At 36.9% G+C, this 22,542-nt stretch overlaps 1 protein-coding gene across 1 annotated transcript in view; it reads left to right on the top strand.

The window, feature by feature from the left end:
• EPHX4 (epoxide hydrolase 4) overlaps positions 1 to 22,542 on the top strand; it is a 36,124-nt gene that overhangs the window by 10,532 nt on the left and 3,050 nt on the right. Inside the window, exons 2-6 of the mRNA XM_072419888.1 lie at positions 934 to 1,019; positions 8,521 to 8,678; positions 12,670 to 12,798; positions 17,831 to 17,934; positions 21,217 to 21,365. Of these exons, the coding sequence (XP_072275989.1) occupies positions 934 to 1,019; positions 8,521 to 8,678; positions 12,670 to 12,798; positions 17,831 to 17,934; positions 21,217 to 21,365 (626 nt within the window). The remainder of the gene's footprint in view (positions 1 to 933; positions 1,020 to 8,520; positions 8,679 to 12,669; positions 12,799 to 17,830; positions 17,935 to 21,216; positions 21,366 to 22,542) is intronic.

Raw genomic sequence — 22,542 nt, 5'->3', positions numbered from 1 at the left:
TGTCTGATGTCCGAAGCAAACACATGGCCCATAGCGGACCTGTACTTATTTTGCCTTTATGGAGAATGTTTAGCTAACGTTGATGCCGTGAACAACATATTGAAAGGAAAAGCCTGCACCACAATATTTTACAGGATTTTTAAATGAAGAGTACAAATCCAAAAACTGACATCATGCACCCACAAAAACACCTCAAATAAAAGGGAGGAAAGGGGAGAGAATTTCTTTTCAATTAGGAAACAGAAAAAATACTATCTTTGGGAACCACATTTTGCAAAACGTTTATTAAGTATGTTTTATGTTATAATACCAGGTCATCCCTTTCACCCTCACCCCTATAAGCAGGTGGAAATCAGTTTTTGTGGAACAGAATCATACAAACCCATACGCATGGTGATTGACACATGCCTGCTCCTATACATAGGGGGAATCGATCTATATTGAAAAGGTGTAGCAAAAAGGCACAACCAATGTGTAACACTAAAACGGAGCAGAGTGTGTATGTGAAATGAAAAAATAGGGTTACAACTAGAAATGTATTAATGTTTTATGTTTTCAAGACTCTAATTTTAACCAAGGATTTATTTAGGGGAAATTATATGCATCTGGGATAAAATATTGATAAACAGAAACAACCTCAAAGAAACATCTTTTAATTTCCCAAAAAACAAAACAAAAATTTTTTTTAGGTATAGGTTTGTATTTTTGGCACAATATGCAAACTATGTACCTCTGTAGTCCTCATGTGTGATGAGTCCTACGCTAAATCTTTCACAAATACAGCTATTGTATTATATTGCAAATAAAGTTATAGTATAAGGGATACTATTATATTCATTTATGCTAACATAACATGAATGCTTGTTTAATCAATCCTGTGGTTAATGCCTTTTATAGATCTTATTTCACACTTATATTTATTTACATCTGCAGGATTCTGGATTACGGTTCCACTATGTTGCTGCAGGGGAAAGAGGGAAACCACTCATGTTGCTTTTACATGGATTTCCAGAATTCTGGTAATACATTTTTTCCTCTATAATCATAAAGTCAAAATGTTTTATAGATATTCCTATAAAATGCATAGCAAATTATCAAGGGATTTAATTCCCTAGCTATCATAAAAGTGTAATCAGCAGAGTTAGTAGGTGAATACACAACATAACACTGGAAAAGTTATCCTATAAACTGATGATTGTTCAAAAATACCAGTAAAGCGGTACTATCCAAGGAAGTTAAAAGGAGCTTAAATGAAATTTAATGTCTGTTCTTAAACTGTACACACAAAGAAACTAAGTCAGTTTAAACATCTCAAGTATTTCTTTGTAAGAATTCTGTTCGTGAAAGTGTGACAAATCCATTGGACTTTTCCATTCCAATTGCTACTCTGCTGTTACAACCCTGCTTTTCTAAACATTTTCTGATTTCAGAATCTTCTCTCTTTGGTCCTTGGGAGGTCACTAATTATGTAACTCCTGCTCATGTGTACTGGAATTACATTGTCCCATAACATAGGTCCATTTTCAAAATCTTGGATATGTCTGTAATGGATAAGGAAAAGGAAGTTAAAAAATAGTAATAACATAGAATAAAAGAGTATGAATAGGACTGCACTTGTGCCACAGGTAGTAGGCACTGAATTTGTTGGGATCTATGGTTAAGCATTGTTTTGCCAAATAAGACATGCAACATATCTTTTGCTAAAAATCATTACCTCGTAGGACTACTGTGACTGTGCAGAAACACATGAGAGTTAGGCAAGTGGGCCACAGCCACACCCCCATTTCTAATTACATTGGCACACCATATAATGGGCATTACAGGCCAGTATGTTTTCTGAATCGTCCAGACCAGTGCCTATTTTAGAATTCTTTAGCCAAAACACTGGGTACAAATTACTGAACTACAGCAGATACTAGTAAACTGTTATTTAAAAAAAATCAAATGTGGATGTACAGTAAAGTCAAGATTTAAACTATAGCAATGTTGTTTTACCACTACCACCATGATATTTTTAGGGGCCATAAGCAAACTACCTTATGGGTGTTATCTGAGACCATATTTCATATGTCTTGAAATGGACCTAGAGTTTCCAACCTTCCATTTCTTTTCAAGAATCATACATATTACGTATATTTATTTATTTATACTAGTCTCAGTAGCTGAGATAGTCCTTATGTGACTCTGGGCTGTGTGTGTGTATGATAAAATACTTTTCCTTGCACATATTCCTAATTAAGTACTACTGGGAAAACCTAAACTGGATAATGCTGTTACAAGCCAATAAATTGCCCATTGAAACTACTTAAAACATACTTTATGCAATGTGTTATGAATACCAATCTTTCTTTGGGCAGAAGAAATCCAGATTTCAGCAAATGACTGCAGAAACTTCTTTTCTAATTGATGTGACATTCTGTGTGATGGAGTCACATCCGCACTGCTGCGCATTGCTGAAATTCCCTTTCTGTTGCTGGAAGGATCAGCAAGTATCACAAATTAAAGGTGATGTCTCTGGGTGTCCTATCTATTTTTATGATATATCTCCAAAAACAGGAATCTATTATCATTAGACATGTTTCAGTACAAGCCTGAATGTCATTCATTTAAAATGCATAAATATTAATAAAACATATGTCCTTAATAATTTTCACATATGGACATGCACATTTAGAACACCTTTCTTGTATGTGTCCTTGTGCTCTTTTTTTTTTTTTAATTTTAGCATGATTAAGTGGCAGCAACAATGCCTACGGCCACCCTCAGACTGCAGAAAGTACCATGGTCCAACAGATGTTAAGGAAAAAAATTCTACAGCCAGCTGTACATGATTCTAAAGCAGGCAGATGTCTTGGTGAGGATGGCAAGGAGTCAGACATCTGTCTATCCTTGAATGTGTAGTTAAGACTTTCCTCCCCTTTTCCTTACAGAAAGGGAAGACACTGATTGGAAAATAAATATATGTGTTTTTGAGTTATTTCTAGAGTTTCCAGGGCTCATTTAGGTTTTCGGCAGGGGTTAATAATGCACAAGACAAGGATACCCAGTATTAGTCCAAGACAGTTTGTCCTGCACTTTTATCCAGCAAGACAGCAGACAAACTCAGTTTCAATGCAGGGAGGACTAAAGTTTATAACATAAAAATATCTTCTCATTTAATTCACTAATTAAACACGGAGTTAGGAGTACTTATTTGTCCGCTTTCTCCCCCTACTGCCTAACCCACTCTTTCCGTTCTACTTACGAAACCCAATAATGACACTGCCCCCCTGGTTACATGTCCTCAAAAGCCCTTCAGACCCCAAATATCCCCACTTGTGGTCTGCTACCACCTTAACCATATTGCTCCCAACCACAACCCGTTGACTTGGGATCAAAAATCTAGGCAGGCAGCCCCATTGCCAATCTGGACCTCATAGGTCAACTCATAGGTCAACTTCTGTTTTTACAAATTTAAACAGACTCCATACCTATGATGACACTAAACCATACCATACTGCCATCCTGACAGTTATCTTCCAGCTACTTCCATACCAGGCAGGGTTATTATTGTTCTATACATTATATATATTACTGTTCGAAAATAATCCGTCACCTTTCCTTTTTTTACAGCTTTCTAAGCCAATCCCTTAACCTGACCCCAAGTTCACCTTCACACTTTAACCTACCTAACCCTAGCTTTCTGGTTCCCTGTGTAACCTTAGACTTGTTTTGTCTCCCTCCCAGTTTAAGGCTTCTCTTTTTGCAAAGTTCCTCAATAATAATAATTATTATTATTTTTATTAGCAGGTTAATTGGTAACAGGTGTGGGTATCAAGGCTGAGTATAAAAGGAGAACTCACCAAAGTCAAGTAAGATCAAAGTCAAGTATCTGTCAATTTAAAAACAATGTTTCTCAGAGCAACATAGCAAACAATTTAGGTTTGTCAACCTCTACAGTTAATAAATGTGGGGAGTCAGGAGAAATCTCTGTGCATAAACGCCACGGGCAGAGACTGCTACTGTGTCTTTATATCATTTTTGAAAACAGAATTTGTATTTGTATAGTTTTCTACAAAAATAAAAAAATAAACCTTGAGTATTGTGAAGCAAAACTGCAAGGAAATAAAAGCAGTTTTGTAAAATAGCTAAAAGACAACGTGTGTCTCTTCTACTAAACAAACAAAAAAAACTCTTCCCTGTCTCTTTTTTACTAAGAAACAGGATCACTTTCAGCTCATTTCCAGCATCTGCAAGGCAGTTTCAAGGCTCAAGTTTACCGTTGTGTAATAGTTAGGGCCTATATAATGTAGATATATACAGCTGGGTAACACTACTCATCTTCGTTCATGTCTTCCTTGTGGCTTGGGTGGCATGAAAGCAACCTAACTTTCTTCCTGTAACTGTAAAATGTAAAGAGAGTCTTTTCTTGTAAACAACTCTGATTACAACATTCATGTTAGTAAAACGTTGTACACAAGGTTAAAAACAGTAAGTCCTTTTTACCTTAACATACAAATTTGTCCTGCTATAGGAAAGGTGTTATGTCACCATCCAAAAAACTTTGCCAACACCCTTTTTTAGGGCTTTTTGATAACCATGGGCAATTGTCTTACATGTGGAAGAAACACTATGGTTTGTGACTTCCACATTGTGGTGAGATCTTGGGTATTTCCCCCAAAGTGGGGCACTCCTTCAGAAGCCAACTAAATTTTCCTTCAGATTCCCTCAAGCTTCACTTCCACTATAGTCTTGCACCCTTTTAACATTGTCCTATCTTTCCCTATGTATGAAACAAGTCTGTTCCTAATTAATTTTCCCATCCTCGGGTGCATTCCTATTGTGCAGATCAGAGGTCAGCAAACTCAGGCATTTAGGCCGAAAACGACCTAGCCAGTATTCAGTCCAGCCCATTGGCCTATTGGATCCCACCTAAATGAATTGTCACGTTATTGTGAGTTCCCGCATAGTAACCCCAATTAATATGCCTAAAGAGCAGAAACAACACGCAGCTACCAGTCCCTGGAAGGTTGACCTCGAACGTCGTGTCTTCAACCCCAAATGGACTGAAAAATTATTCTTTGTCCAACGCGGCAACAAAGCCCTGTGTTTAGTGTGCAATGATGCCAACAGCACTTTCAAGCAGTCCAATCTCAAGGGGCATTTCTATGCCAAGCATGCGCACACCTACAGAGACTACCCCACGGATGAGCGGAAGACTGAGGCTGCTTGCTTGCAGTCATGATTCGAAAAAACCTTTCCTTGGACACCTTGTTTCTTCTGGTCTAGTGTGCCTTCTTGACCTCCTGAAATGGCCTAGTAGTCCAAAAAGTTTGCCGGCCCCTGGTTTAGATTATCCATGCTGGTTCCCACTAATACAAGGTAAGGATGCCAAATGCCCCACCTGGATCTGCCCACGTTCTGCTTGGCTGCAGCAGAGAAAAGCCAAGTCACCTACCTATCTATGCTGTGTAAGTTTAAGAACTATGTGGACATTATTACAAAACATTTCCAAGTAAATCATCTGCAATTTTTCATAAATGAATATTTTGTCGTGTTTTGTTTTATTGTGTAAACGTCAGGATTCTGCTTGGATGCTGGCTCCACCCTAAGGCCCAAGACACTGCAGAGCTCAGAATTTGCCTGTTCCTGGCATCCACAATTAGGATAAAAAATAATAATACCACACTGTTCTCTGATCAAAGTTAGTTTAAGTGTATAAATGTTATGCACAGGTGAGCAGACATCAAAAGAAAATCTCATGTATTTTGTTTCAGCTTTATTACACATAATAAAACCTAAATACTTGTGTTCTGAAGACAGGTCCACTTTAGGTTAGCAGTGGCACCGATAAAGGCAGTCACGCTTTAGGTACTGAAGAATAGGACACACGATAGCAGTATTTATGATTGAAGTCAAAGAGTCAGATTAATGATGTGTACTGGGTAGTTTATTGTTCCTTTGGACAGGGTACTGCCCACATAACTGCAGAGCACAAGCTGCGATGGGAAATATCAGATGAGCTGCAGTCTGGCCATCCACTGCAAATCACAGCTGAGCCTGCTGTTCTTTGTATTGATTTTCTACAGAAGAATGCTACTGCTGTGTACAAAGACCTGGTAATGAGTTTAAAAACTGACTTTTCACTTTTTATGCATCTGATGACTCTTATTATTGAACTTATTTCAAGTTACACATGTACTGTTTTGTGTGAAGACTTGTCAGATAGTTTCACTTGACACAAGCATTTTTATCCAGCTTGTTTGTCTATACCTCCTTTTGTGCCTGGTGTTCTTCAGAGTTTTGTTACGCTAATAATAATCACAAAGCATAAACATGTGTTATTGCCTGCCGTGTAAATCCTGCTGGGCTCATCACAAATTTCATACTGGCTGTATAATGATGTCCCAGCTGTAGACTCACAGTCTGCCTTGATACAAGATACAAACACCTGACTTAATAACATATACATAATATTACAATATTTCTCATAATATTACATTGGAGGTTTCCCTACTTTCTGAATTTTAGAACTTTTATTTTACTGTTGCAGCTGAGCTTTAGTCCAGTGTTTTTCAAGTAGAGTTCCTCCAGGGTTTTTTAAGGAGGGTTCCTTGAGCCATTAACCAATTGTATCTCTCAGATAGGTGTACCTGGCACCATTCATCTATTTGCTATTTATAGGGATGACATTCTTTCTGGTCAGCAATGTAAGAGGCTTTCTTGTTACTGACCACCATGCTAATGTATGGTGAACTGTGGATATAGTAATTATAGCAAGTGTTTCCTAAGACCTGAAAATTATTTCAATGGTTTTTAACATGGTTCTCGGTCTATGTTGAAAAGGTTAAGAAAGGCTGCTCTAGTCACCAGTAGGGATGAGCGAGGGAGAATATTAGGTTTGATCTCGCAGCGAATCGGGCCTTTCTCGCTTACCGAAAATGTAAGCGAGAACGGCCTTCTGATTCGCCAAGAGGTCGAGCTCTCGCCGAACGGAAGGCTTTCCAGGGCTGCATTATGCGGAAGAGGAGAAGATGCCCACCACAGAACCTCCTGACATTGTAATATAAGTATCTCTTACAAATGATACATTTGTATCTGTAACAAATGTATCATTTGTAAGAGATACTTATTTTACAATGTCAGGAGGTTCTCCTTTACCAGGCATCTTGTCAATGATTGCAGCTGTGGCAGCTGTGTACTGGAACTACAGAATTCATCTGCAGTTCAGTTCCCAGGGTCACGTAACCGTGAGAACTTTGCAGTCACAGCTTTGCAGTCACGCAAACAGGGAGATTCCCAGGGCTGAATGCAACTCTGGGAATCCTCCTGTTTTAATTTCCTCTTCCGATGGTTTCGCGAAATCGATTCACCAAAATTTTGCGGGACCATTAGAAGTTCGAGGAAATTTTTGCCAGAGGCATTCTCGCTCATCCCTAGTCATAAGATCAGGTACTTGCTTGCCATGGTACACCCATTTACACAAGTTGTAGGTGGCAGAGCACTGCTTGACATAGTTTGAATATACATGCATTTTCAATATTCGTGTATGTTTTCATGCTCTGCCATTGTTCTCAATAGACCCTATAATCAATGAATGTTTTTCCTTGTAAGAAACATATAGAAAGTAATATTTTTTTTTTAGTATTTGCAGTCGTCAGGTGGAGCACTAGGCTCCTTTTCTCTCTCGAAGATGACATACTGCTTTTCTGGAAGTAATGTGTGCTGTAAATAGCATAGGGAACCCTCCTTCCACTCTGTGCATGTCTTGTATTTTGGGTGATGATGATCAGAAGGTGACAGCCAGTTCTGTTTTTTCAAAATCATGGACATAGGTGCCTCCTGTTTATAGATAATATTTGTGATTTAAAGATTTAACACAATTTTTAATAAGAGAAAGGGTAAAACTTCTACAAGCTTTCTACTACCTCTCCAAGGTTTTACTCCAATGTTTCTCAACCTTTTTAATATGGACTAACCCCCCGAAATAACTTTCAGGTCTTCGAGGACCCCCTGCTATAATTACTTTATCCACGGCTCATTGTACATTAGTGTGGTGGTTAGTAGGAAGAATGCCTCTTACATTGCTCACCAGTGGGAATGCTGGCACCCTTACAGATAGCCAAAACAAATATTGGTATATAATAAACTATAATAAAAATATATTATATTTAAAAAAATTAGAGTTTACAAACACCTACTTGTAAATAATAACAAACTAAATAAAAAAAACAAAACAAATACATTTTATTCTGGTACAATCTTTTCTAGATAGATATATTTAATAAAGGAAAGTGGATATCAATCCACTTCTGGTTTAGTTGCCAGAAGATCAGGAGTATGTGGCCTTTTGCAGCATTAGGAGATTTGTATTGCGTGAAAGCACAAACTCTATTATATCTGAGAATCATTTAATGGTTTAGTTTGTTTTTTTTTTTTTTTTAGAAAATACCATATAAAATTTGTGGGTAATAAATATAGACAATTTTTCTGTCTATTAAAAGCATTGCTTATATTTCTTCATATCTCTTCCAAATGCAGGTATTCTTGGCGCCATCAACTCCGTGAGTTTAGACGTGAATATCGCGTAGTAGCTCTTGATTTACGAGGTTATGGAGAAACAGATGCTCCTTCTTGCAAAGAGAATTACAAACTAGACTATATTATTGTGGATGTTAAAGAAATTTTAGATTCTTTGGGTAAGAAAAATAAAATTGCTGTATTGTTTGCAGGACCTAATATAAGAATGTGTTATTGATTTGTTTTGATAGTGTGAGGAAGATTAAATGTTTGATTATTTACCTGTTTTTCTTTATGTCGAAGAAGTGTAAGGCTTAGCATTTTCCTAGCTTATTACGACACTGTGGAAAAAGGCAGAAGCACTGCCAGGGCTACAACGACTACTTGTACATCATGTTTTTGGCTGTCAGGCACCCTATGGGTTCTGGGGAAATGGTGTACTTTGACATATAGTTCACCCACTCTGGAATTTTATGCCTAGATAGTCTATTCTGTTCTGTGAACATGAACATAGCAGCCATACTCTCACTCTTAGTCCTTTTAAACCTTTGAATTTGGTAGACCTTGTAGTAATAACTTGGTATCTAAAAGAAGAGGATGCCAGTATTCAAGATGGCAGCACATGGGAGAAGAGGAGGCATGGAGATGCAAGTGTGTATATTTATATATGTTTGTATAACACTACTCTGTAATTTGTTTTATTAGAATTTAATTTCACTTTAAGATAAAAAAAAACTTTTCATCACTCAAAAAAGGAAATAGGCTTAGCCATTTTTACATGGTTTCTTTACCTTGTAAAATCAGTAACCTAAACAGGTAAGGTAATGGGTTTCGGAAGCATATGTTACCAGAAATAAATTTCAGGAAGTCAGCAGGGCCATAACAAAAAGAACAGAGGTAATTATGGTTAATAGTCAAATCATACCTGACCTTGATCCCCCCACAGTATGTTTTAATGAGTTACATATTGTAGTAGATGGATCCCTAAAATGTTTTAAATTATTTATACCTGACTGTATACGCCCCAAGCTTCCACCAGAGACAGAGAAGTGAGGTTATAAAAAAGGGGAAAAGGTGCAAAATAATTCAATCAAAATATAATGTCATACTCCAAATATACTTTCAGGCAAACCTGTGACGTCAGTTAAAAGCTTTATCTCCTTTGTAGAATATCTACATTTGTTCAGACACAATGATCCAAAAAACTAAAACATCAACAGTAATGAACAAGTAATGGCAATGGCCTTGTGATGGAGTGTTTTACAAATGATTTACTAATAGCTGATGGGTGTGATGGTCTACACACTACTGCTAACAATGTGGCTGGTTAGGAGAAGAGAGGTAGGTAATAGGAATATGTTCAGTGTGTTAGGAGATGCTCATCTGTCCGGCAACTCCATGTTGTGTGCCATCGCAGTATAAAACAATGTTTATTCTGTCCAGCGAAGTCATGTGCAGCAGCCAGGAAAACTAAGATAGCAGCAGCCCCTGCTTCCCTGGAGCCGTGGAGCCTGATGTATTTTTGGCATCTCCAGCACCCAGCTGTGCACAGCTGAAGGGGATTTCAGAAGCAATTGGCTCCTGACTAAGTCCTGGACTGCCATTGGCTCCTGGGACTTTTCAGCCTCTCTGCTCCCAGTCACCAGTGCCTGTTGTAGTGTATAGCTGAGCTAATCTGTGCTGGAAATTTATCGTCTGATTTATTGTTGCTGACCCTTGCCTGTTTCTGACATTGCCAGTTTATGCTGCCTGGTCCGACCTTTGCCTGTGACCCCGACTCTGCTTGTGTTTTGCCCTTGTGTATGTTTAGTGGATGGATATTCGGTGTATGACATCTGCTCTGTATTCTGGACTTGTCTCTGTTGGAATTTTGGTACTGCTTTATCTGTGGGCTCCTGGCTTGCTGCCAACCCATCCCCGGACACCATCCCTTGCGCAGTAAGTCCTGGGGGCAACTGAGTGCTGGGAGACGCAATCAGTCTCCCGAGGCTAAGCTGGTGCTTGTTAAAGGTGAATATTGCTGTGTTAGATTGGGGGACTGGTGTCGCGTCAGGACTGGTGCTGACCAGGGCCTTACACAGTGTGATCAAAGTCAGTGGACACCGTTGGGCCCCTTGCTTCTGGAAGTCCTTAGAGTCTTCCTAGACATGTTCAAAGTCCCCTCCATGGTCATCACCTTGAGCATAGATGCAGCCAAACCACATCTCTCAGGACACATTACAAATGTAGGAGTAAATCGATGTAACCACCGATGTAGAAACTGACATCCAGCCATTTTACAAATTGCTGCCCAGAATTAAAGTAAAAAGTCAACTTTTATGGGTGCTTTTTGTTATATAATTTCAGAAACTGGGTTTCTTTATGATCGTCAAATGATCATGCATCCTTTTTATAATACACATATACTTCTGTATGTGGCAGCATCAGTCTGAATGTTTGTTCACATCATGGACATCGTTTTTTGGATCATGGAATGAAAGCGTGGTGGAGCAAAATATTATTTTGTGTACAGAATCAGACTCAGTCCAGAAAGCACTTCCTGTGTTCTCATGGGTTTTCTCTGGGCACTCTGGTTTTCTACCACATCCCAAAAACATACCAGTAGGTTGATTAGCTTCACAGCTCAGCTAACCTTTGACTCTTAATGACATATAAAATGGTAGGGATATTATATTGTCAGCTGCTCTAAGGGACAGTTAGTGATGCGAATGAGCAGTGGTCCACAACCAGTGGTCCGTGAGAAATTTTTGGTGGTCCAAAGAAAAATGTGAACATATTTTTGAATTTGTATGTTTTTTTAATAATAAAACAGAAATAATATTCTAATAAATTCTTAATTCTGAATGGCATTTTTCGCCTTTATATTCCTATAAATTCATGAACTGTACTGGCTCAGGGTGATGTCAGTGTAATCCTAAATTGTATGAGGCAACCATTGCAGAGCCTTATGTTTCAGTATTGTTTCGATCATTACAACAGTCACCCCGCTCCACAAATACCAATTTTCATCTGATTGTTTTATTTTATTTGTTTATTTCTCAGATGCTCTTTTAGATCTTAGTTATATTGGTATAGATAAGACTGTTATGTTTAATGGCATCAAATAGTTTGACTTTGATAACTATCATTTCTTGTTTGGTCATAGACTGGAATTAAATAAACACATAATGAGTGAGAAAACGCAAACAAATATTTTGCATTTCTTTAGTAATACCAAAGATAATGCAACTAATGATATTAGTAGCAATAGTAATACTTCACTTAACCGTGAACTGATCAATGAATCAGAGCCTCCACAGTCCTCGTCAGGCACCATTAGGAAGATCATTACTTTACAAATGTATTTTTTTTTAAATTCATATTAATGGTCCGCACGATTTAAAATTATGAATTTAGTGGTCTGTGAGGTCCGAAAGTTTGGTGAGCGCTGATCTATAGGCTGTTACAGATGATCTTCTTGTCTGTGCCATGATCCCCACACTATTTTTTACATGCAGCTCAGTTACCATTCGCCTTTAGTGTAATTTTGTTTAAAGAATAGTGGAAAAGAAGCAAGTGTTGTAAAATTATTGGTTTTTCTGACACTTTGAAAAACCTTTGTGAGCCAATAAGACTGCTGCTGGCACATGCATATTGGCTTCTATTTATCACAACCAGTTATATCTTTGGTCACATCATTTGTAAAAATCATTTTGTGTATCAAACAATTGATCAAGACACGACCAAAACTACAGAGCTGCCTTTTGGCAGGTTTTATAATGTACTTATTGTAATTGTACTTCATATTAAGTTTGGTTTATTATCCTACAACCTTCTGAGACTGACAAGAGGGACACATTGTAAAATAAAATACTTAGGAAAAATTATATGCTCTAGGATACGCAAAACATAATTGTTTAAGCCCACAAGTACTTTTTGTCACCACTATTTTTCCTTTATTTAGACACTTCAAAATAACACCTGCAGTACATTAGGTGGTTTGTAAAATGACTGTACTTGAAAATTCGGGCCTGATTTATTGCTGGACCACCCAGGGTCACTCATGAAAGTGTATCTTCTCCAGTCTTTGAGAGCTTTAATAATTCAGGCCTATCATGTTGTATCAATGCCCACTACAGTAAATAACTACATGATGTGTCTAGTTATAAATAAGTTGCTTTTGTCTTTCAGGTTATTCCAAATGTGTCCTTATTGGCCATGACTGGGGTGGGATGATTGCTTGGTTAATTGCTATTTGTTATCCAGAGATGGTCACCAAGCTTATAGTTTTAAGTTTTCCCCATCCAACTGTTTTTACAGGTGAGTTTTTAAAAAAGTATCTCACTTTCATTCCATCCAATATATTATCAACAAATTAAGTGTACATTTTCCATTTATTGTTTAATGTATATTTGTTTAACCCTCAGATAATTAAAGTGCATCTAAACCCTAAATCTAATAATAAAAATAGAATAATAGAACCTAAAGAACAAGTGTATCAAACATTCATTTGTCCTTAACTAATATGGTTGTAGTCAGTCTAGTTCAACAATATAGATTTTTCACAATTTAATTTTTGCTTCCAGCACCAACATATCATGTTCTATAGTTGCATTTTACAGCAGAGAATCATATACCAAAGGATGATAGCTACACTAAGAATCTGATTGTAAAGGAAACCTTGACATTCTTAGTATTGAAAATGCTTCCTAGTTGTTGTGCTGAACCTCTGGCTTCCATGGTTCAAAACCTAGACCCCGTATAAGTATGCAGATCAGATGATCTAAGATTCATTTAGCTTTCCTCTGTCCAGGTGTGCATACTTCTAGGTTCCAGGTTACTCACCTGGTTCCCATTGACTCGGAAAGTTTGAAACCAGGCAGCTAACATTTTCAGAAGGATTTTTAAAATTTGCAGCCACAATATTTTCTCAGCTAAGATTCTTTTTAAAACTGGTTGCAATGAATTGTATAAACCTCAGTTAAAAGTTGTACTGACTAGATTTCCATAAATTGTCGAAATGTTACAATAGTATTAGCAACCAATGGATGAATTTAAAGTGTTACCTGGAGCGACTTTGTGCGATAGGCAGGCATGCTATAGCTTTATACAGCATTCTCTGCTAGAACACTTAACAGAATCAACCATTTCAAATTGATTATTATCTGAATATATATATATATATATATATATATATATTTATTATTTACAAGAAGAAACATGATATAACCCATGAAAATATAACTGTCCAATTTCAGCTTTCAATTAATGTTTGCAGCAGAACATTTTTCTTTTATTGGCATTTATAGGTCACTGACTTTTTGCCTTAATACATCAAAACAAATGAAGGCATTTCTGAATTTATTTTTTTCAATGTTTATAATATACTAAATATACAAACTCATATAAGTCTTGTGCCATATTAGCCCACCCTGCTTTGATCACACCAGGGTTTTATTCTTCTGGTTCTATCTAGCAGTTGCTTGTTGCTGTTATGAAATGGAATATAAACAGATAAATAAGAAATGCATCTTCTACATCTCTGAGAGCAAGTCTGGGAATAAATTATATTTTCCTCAGGCACTACAAACTGCCAAAGCTTCCATGGTTTACAATGCATTATTTATCAGAATGTCAGTAACACAGCATGACCCACATCACTTGTAATGTAATGTGAGATTATTACACACTCATGGCACTTGGAACTCTTTACATATAAAAATGTAACTAAGGCAGCATGGAAGCTTTCCATCTGTGCTTTTGAAGAATATTTAAATCCCTTTTTTGATTTTGATAGGGCAGGGAGGGATTAGAGCACTCTTGTCACTTTTTCTGGTAACACAATTTAGAGGGCATCACAGGAAGGAATTGGGAAATTTCCATGATAGAACACAGAAAAAAACTGTCAAAACTGTCCCATCCTCTCCACTATTCAAAAACAAGAATACCAGCCATCATTATTTGCATAGACTAGCACAGTAAGTAAACATGAGGTTGCTCAACTGATCATCAGTGAAATCTAATATAGGTTTGCAATTCTATGCTAGAATCTTTTACTTTGGTCATTGCTGATAGCTAATTACCAGCCTCCTCTTTAGTATTGCACAGTTGTACAGGGTTCTTTCCTTTATTAAATTGCTTACTTCACTGCAGGGCCTGATTTAATAAAGCTTTCTAAGACTGGAGAAGATAGACTAGCATTAATGAACTGGAGTTGTCCTGTAAACCTGGAATGGATTTCCTAAAAATCATTTGCTATAGGTTGCCAAATGTTTTCAATCTTGGACTAGCTCCATTCCAGGATCACCCAGCCTCACCCATGATAGTCTATTCTCTCCAGTCTTGTAGAGCTTTAATAAATAAGGGTCACAGTGTACATTAGAAGCTGCAGCAGATAAGATGGAGGCAACCTTCTTTTTTTTGGCTAATAGAGTTATATAGATCTTATATTCCAAAGCCTTACTTCCCTGTGTCCAAGAGAAATCCCACTTTACCCAAACAGTTGTACAATCCTATGGTATGAAAGAAACGTTTTTGGGTTTAGACACACGTATTCTTCTACAAACTTTAACATTTACATTCAACCCATATTTATAACATGATATGTGCAGGTAAACACCTACATGACCTGTATTACCACAGCACTAATTTGTTGGTATTTTCATGACCTCAAATTAATATCATTTATTTAGCAAGGGAGTTTGTGGGGATGATTCACAAAAGGATTTCAGGTCGTTCACTTGGAAGTAAATTAAAGTAAATGATCACTCCCCAAAGGATTATACACTTAGCGTAGTGAACTGGGTAAAACTACTGACTCCAGCCTTCCATTCTTTCCATCATCATTACATTTTTACCATATTTACTTTGCTAAATGAACAGCCTATAGATCTTTAGTTAATCAACCCCGGCGTTGGATACGGTTGTATTTAGATTATTAATTTTGAAGCCTGTATTTTGTGCTGAAGAAATTATACTGTGAAGAACCAGCACTCCAATTTCTGGAATATCTCCATTCAGTATCTGAGACTTGTGCTGGCTTCGTTTCACTCTAACATGTGTGGGTCATGCTGACAAAATTGCTCTAACCTCGAGGTGAAATACTTTGCCCTTAATCTTTTCTGATATAATATTGTAAGTATTGATTATGTAGAGACATGTGAGCAAGGAAATGCAACTTTCAGATGCACTGTGCTTGTCTCTAAAAAAAAGTCAAGCAAATGTTTTCAATATTAAAATATAGTTTTAGCTTTACTTTATATAAAAGGAATTTGATTCAATTATCAAAATACTACCGATCCTTTGCTTGAGGCATATAAATAATTTGTATTTTGCTAAAATGCTATCCAACCAAACTAATATAATGTCATACTCCCTAAGTCTACTTATCTACTTTACTACCTAGACATCATTTTGGTAGCATTTCTCAGCTAAAGTGCTGGTTTAAGATGACGATTGAAGATGACATGAGGCTAATTTCTTGGAGACAGATTGACACATGCTTAGATTAGTAGCCTGGATTTGTTAAGTGGTTATCATAGGTCAGTATATTGCTGACAGTGGTCCCTACGTACAAAATTCTTGGGTTTGATGTGTGTTTGTGGTTGGTGTAATAAATTTGTCCGTATGTGCTGTTCATGAATGGATACAAAATCCTGAAAACGTGTACAAATGCGCAAATATAGGTATGGTCTTGCATACTAAACACGACTGTTTATAAGGGTAATTTTGGAGACACATACATACATGAGGCTACTGTTCCCAAGTCTAAGAAATAGCATCAAATTATGAAGTTTAATGTTAGGAGATGCTTATCTGTCCAGCGGTCCCCTGCTTTGTGGCATTGCAGTATCAAACATTGTTTATTCTGTCCAGTTTTGCAGCAGCCCCTATTTCCCTTTAGCCATGCAGCCTGATATACAGTGAGGGAAAGAAGTATTTGATCCCCTGCTGATTTTGTATGTTTGCCCTCTGACAAAGAAATGACCAGTCTATAATTGTAATGGTAGGTTTATTGTAGCTGTGAGAAACAGAATAACAACAAAAGAACCCCCAAAAACCCAGTGCTCAAAACTCAGAGCTTGATGTGCATTGTAATGAGTGAAGTAAGTATTTGATCCCCTATCAGGCTTCCAGGTGTCTTCACTGTATGCAGGTAACAAGCTGAGATTAGCACGCCCTCTGTAAGGGAGTGCTCCTAATCCAAGCTTGTTACAGTACCTGTAAAAAGGTCTACAGAAGCAATCAATCAATCAGATACTAAACTTGCCACCATGGCCAAGACCAAAGAGCTGTCCAAGGATGTCAGGGACAAGATTGTAGACCTACACAAGACTGGACTGGGCTACAAGACTATCCCCAAGCAGCTTGGTGAGAAGGTGACAACATTTGGCTATAATTCGCAAATGGAAGAAACACAAAATAACTGTCAACCTCTCTCGGTCTGGGGCTCCATGCAAGATCTCCCCTCGTGGAGTTACAATGATCATGGGAATGGTGATGAAGCAGCCCAGAACTACACTGGGGGAACTTGTCAATGATCCCAGGGCAGCTGGGACCATAGTCTCCAAGAAAACAATTGGTAACACAACGCGCAGTGAAGTACAGTATTTCTGATTGACTTCCATACATTTTCTAATTTGTTATTGCATTGGTTTATTGAAGGAAATCATGCTTCGAAGTGTTTTTATGAAAAAAGAAAACAGTTGCTACAAATGATCAAAAGTATGTTATATATGTATTACTATATATAAAAACATATATATAAAAACATCACTATTTGGTCACCATTTACTAAAGGAAGTCTTTTGTAAAATTCAGCAATACCTCTTTTCTATTCCCAATTAAAACTGTCTATTTGTTTCTAACAATTTAATTGTTGTGATAAATGAATGGTTTAGGGTTAATATTAATAACCAGTGAAGCTAGAGTTTACACTTTAAGGTGGAATCATAAAAGCTTTATTAACATGTAAAATAAACCTAAAATAAAGTTTTAGATCATTGTTTAGTCTATGCATATAAAAAGTGAAATTCTGTGCAGGCCAATGTTTAGATCGCTTATAGTACACTTTGCTTCATTATGAGTGTTTCATGTTATATATTTTATTCTATATGAGTATACAAGCTCCCTGTTTCGGGGTATTTGCATTCTAAGTACTGAATGTAAAGGGTACCCTGAAAAAGTGTAATGAAGTTATGCGACATCCTTATTCTTTCTTACCATTGTTTGGTGTTTGATACATTACCTGAAGCCCTACACTTCATAGATAATACTTCTTCCACCAGTTTTAAATATTTTAAACGTATTCAGTAGTGGATTAGAAAAAAATTAATGGGTATTTTTGTTTCAGAATATATTCTACGACACCCTTCTCAATTGATTAAATCTGGTTACTACTTCTTTTTCCAAATGCCTTGGTTACCCGAACTCATGTATACTATAAATGATTACAAGGTGAGCTGACCTAGACTATTACATTACATATGTCATGAATCAGTTATCACAATTTATTTATAAGTCAGTCTAACTAGAAAAATGTATAAAGAATCAGCATTCCATATCCATTTTACAGCTCACATTAAGTTATACGTAATGTGCTTTGGGCATGATGTGGCCATTATAACAACCCCTTTGCATTATCTTTTTTTTATAGTTTCATAGTGGATTGTTTGTTCTCACGCTTGAAATTAGGAATTTTGTACTCACAGTAAAATCCTTTTCTCAGAGTCCATTAAGGGACCAAGACTCAGATTCAGCAACCTATCGTTTTGAAGTTATTACACAAACCTGTTTATGGCTGAAGACAGCTGCATGAGATTTATCCAGTTAGTTTTTTTCTTTACTTGATGGAGCCTTCAGCTAGAATTTTTAAAGGTTATCAAACTTCGGGGTCCAGAATGTGTTGAATGCCACCGTTTGGCTTTGGAATCTCTTACGGGTTGAAGTAAAAACTTTCAAACTTAGATAGCTTATTTTAATGACCTCAATGGACAATAGAGAAATGGAAGATTAGCGCATGTCTCATTTTTTTTGCCTTCTTAAAGATGCCTTGATTGAAAGATGAAAAGGGGGTTGTAACTTTTGAAGATCCTTCCTTAATCTGTGTCCCTGCTAAACTTCACCAATACTATATGTGCTTTACATTAGGCCCTAGATTTTGTTAAATTTCCTAGTGGAGCTGGAACTATTAACAGTTCTTCATCTCGTTTTGTAAGGGTTATAATATGCATAGAAAGAAGATCCATGGGATTCCAACTCTCTGATTTTGGCTGCATGTACACCAAGAAAACACCACATAAAATACAAATATTTAGTTAAGATAGTGACCAGAATGGTATGAATAGTTCACTACTGATTTAGCACCTTGTTATAACCTGGTCATTCCATGTGCAACCCTTGGGTTTGGGTACCTTTATTGACCTCCAGAATAATGATTTTGGTTCTTCAGTGCAGAATAAAGCATGTTGGTTTTCATCCATAAAGAAGAGGAGATCATGTCATCTATGTTGTGCACATGGGGCTTACTGGATTAAGGAGCGATTGTTCCAAAGTGGACCACCCCCATTAAAGACTGAAAAAAATAAATGATAATGTACCTCATGTAAGTGCAGCTGCTTTCTAAATGTGTTTATAAGTTGTTTTGTCTGTTAGGCCTATTTAAAATGAAAAATTGAGATCTGGAACATATAAATTATTTAATTTTACAGTCTATACTCACAATTTCTGACTGCAAAATCTAAAACTACTATATAAGGTAGTATAGAATATTAAAGAATAGTTGTCAAGGAGGACAATCTCATTTCATGGATATACTAAATTTGTTTAAAAAAATAAAGCACATTTTGAAAGTGTTCTGCTGGTGTAGCATGTCCCATGTATTTATTGAAAAAGTTCCTTTTTATTTAGCATTGAAGGTAAGTTGGTAGCAAGGGCTTTGTTTATGCAGATAAACAACTCTTTTATGTAACAAAAAGATGTGTTTTCAATCCCATATAATGTAGATCCTTTATAATGATTTAGAGACCATACCCTAATATTAAATACACAAAGTTAAATAGAAAATCAACAAAGGACATCAATTATTCACCTGTAAGCTAAAAAAAGCAGATCCAATGTAAAATCTTACATTGGTTGTCATTATTCACAAACAGAACATAGGAGCTAGATGTGGACACTCAGGGGTCATTCCCACTGGGAAAGAAGTTTGAAGGGGGCGGAGACAAAGCCTGAAAATGAAAAAATGTTAGCATTCCTGATTTTTTCATATGCCCAGCTTATCTTTTTATTAGGTTAACAAGATGAGCTGTTTACCCTACATAAAGAAAGTTTAAAGTGCCAACTGACTGGTATGGTAACATTGTTCCTCCTAGGCCTTCCCATAGAGCTTTGTATGGTTGTCCCTCTAATAGTTGTTAAAACTTGAACATGTGTCTTATTTTAATACTTTTGTATAGCAGTCCAGTTTTAAAATGTTTTTCTATACCTTGTCATAGACATAGAAGTTACAGACACTAAACCCAGAGTTACCTGTTATTCAAAGATGCTCACCCAACCATTTTTATTTGTAATAACAATGGACAATTTGTCCTGACAATGTATCATTTTCATATGAAAACAAACAGTTCATTGAGCGTAAGTTGGTAGTGTTCTATTTTCGTTCTGACCATACTGTGATACAAAACGTATTGTATCCCCTTCCGTCTCCCTTGTCAGATGTGTTTTTTGAGCACTGTTAAAATGTCATCTTGTTCCAATATAATTAGCAACGGACAGGGGTAGGGTAAAGGGTAAAACCACTCTTTAGTTTACATGGTAAAGGGAGAGCTTTATTTTTATTAAACATTTTATTTTTATTAAAAGAAGCACTTTATCCTAGTAATTCAATGGGCTATAGCATTTGAACGCTTGGTTAGACCAAATATTTGCTGCCTCAGCTGGACCTCTCAGTAAAATGGAAGGTCTTCCTACACTCTTTGGTCCTTTCTTCCAAATCACTGCCTTTTATTAGGTGAAAAATATACCTGAAAAGAAATACCTAGGGCAGTTAAAAGGGAGTTAAACTTACTTTACCCCAGTCTTCCACCCCAAAGTATTTAGGCGAGGATGACCTCCATCAGGAAAGATTCCTACAGAATGCTGAGTACTCGAAATCTTAAGCTGCGTACACACGTCAGATTTTTCTTGCCCGATAATCGGCATCGGCCAGATATCGGACGAAAATCTGGCGTGTGTACAGTCGGCGTCGTCCATCTTCCGAACGACCGTCCTGGCAGATCCACGGACGATGAACGACGACCGATCCTAATGCAAGGGAAGGGGGAGAGCACGCAGCAGGGTGCCGCTCCGTCGCTCTCCCCCTCCTCTCTCCATAGAGCAGAACGGTGCTGTATGTACAGCACCGTTCATGCATCGTGTCGTCCTTTGTCGTTGGAAAGGATCGTGAAAGATCCTTTCCAACGACAAAAATTGCAAGTGTGTACGCAGCTTTAGGTGAGGGCACACTTAGGATGGACTGCATTGTCTTCTTGCCAGATTTTGTCTGCCATCCATTCTACAAGATTCTTCTCAGGACAAGAGCACCATGTTCAGTGATACTGAAGATAAGGGTAAAGTATATATAATTCTAACTCTTGTCTGTACTGTATATATGCATATTTATATTTTCTAAGAAAATGTGTGTTTCTTGTGTATCTGTTTGCGACTTGATATTGTGTCTGTATTTTGATTTTTTTCTAGATCCTTAAAGATCTTTTTACAAGTGATACAACTGGCATCAGGAGGCAAAGTTGCAGGTTCACAAAGGAAGATATGGAAGCTTACCTTTATATATTTTCACAACCAGGAGCCCTCAGTGGTCCTTTAAACCATTATCGAAATATTTTCAGGTAACATATACATTAATTTTTGCTCTCTCTGCCTGATTATCATTTTAAACTATACTCCTACCGGAGATTGCAAGGACATTAAATAAAAAAGGTGGCTAATATAAATTATACTTTTTTTTAATTTGAAGGGGAGGACCCCTCCTCTTTCGTGGCAGGAAAGGCTGTTGGGGAAACCGGCAGCTTCTAGGGACACAAATGTCACATATTCCAGAAGGCTGCAGGCTTCTCCTTCTGAGCATGTCCAATCATGAGCATGTGCAGAAGAGCCTTTGCTGAAATGTAGGAAGGTGCCTCCTAAATCTCGTACCTGCACAGTGTGAGATAGGTTGACGTCAGAAGAAGAAAAAATGGCGGTGTCCATTGTCCAGTCCGCTCTGAAAAAAAGAAGGAAGACAGAACGGCGTAGGACCTACTTTACTAAAAGTACCACTTTAGGTTAGGTCAACAGTTCCCAGCATGCAAGAATCTCCAAACAAGACACACACAAGTGAATCCCCTATAGTATATGTAAACCCGAAGAATGTTCACTTGAACCAGTTTATTTTGTTTGACATAGATAGTGTTAAGTGCTAGCTGAATTGAATGAAATTGAATAATTGTTCTGTGCACTTGTTAGATAGTGTTCCAACTATGCAAAATAGCTTACATTATACATGTAAATTAATTAATGTAAAGTACTGTTACAGATTTACAGCTGTCTAGGGTATCATGCCCACAAGTAAACAGCAGGGAGCCAGATTGGGAGGAAAAATTAAAATAAGCAGTATCTACAAAAAATATTAAAGTTTACAAGTCTCTCAAGGACGTTTGAAAATTAACATAATAAAATATATATTTATATATATGACATATATATAAATATATAAAACATATATTATATATATGACAAAATATATGCATAAAAAACAACAGTCTTTTCCAAGAAGGGACAAATTTGATTTAAAGTTAATGTTTAATAATACTCTCCTTTTACCCATCTCATACAACTAGCTAGACAGTTTTTAATAATCAAATATTTTTTTAGTCTGTTTATGGTAAACATATATGCTTATAGCTTATAGCTGAACCCCAGGCAAATATATACATAATTATATATTTAATTCTGTCAATCCATGCTTGAGCTTTACAAAGCACTGCCACACAACACAGCCAGGTGAATGACACCCCTTTGCAGTTA

This window comes from Pyxicephalus adspersus, chromosome 8 (genome assembly GCF_032062135.1).
Source record: "Pyxicephalus adspersus chromosome 8, UCB_Pads_2.0, whole genome shotgun sequence".
Classification (NCBI taxonomy): Eukaryota; Metazoa; Chordata; class Amphibia; order Anura; family Pyxicephalidae; genus Pyxicephalus; species Pyxicephalus adspersus.
This window is presented reverse-complemented; position numbering and strand designations above follow the sequence as displayed.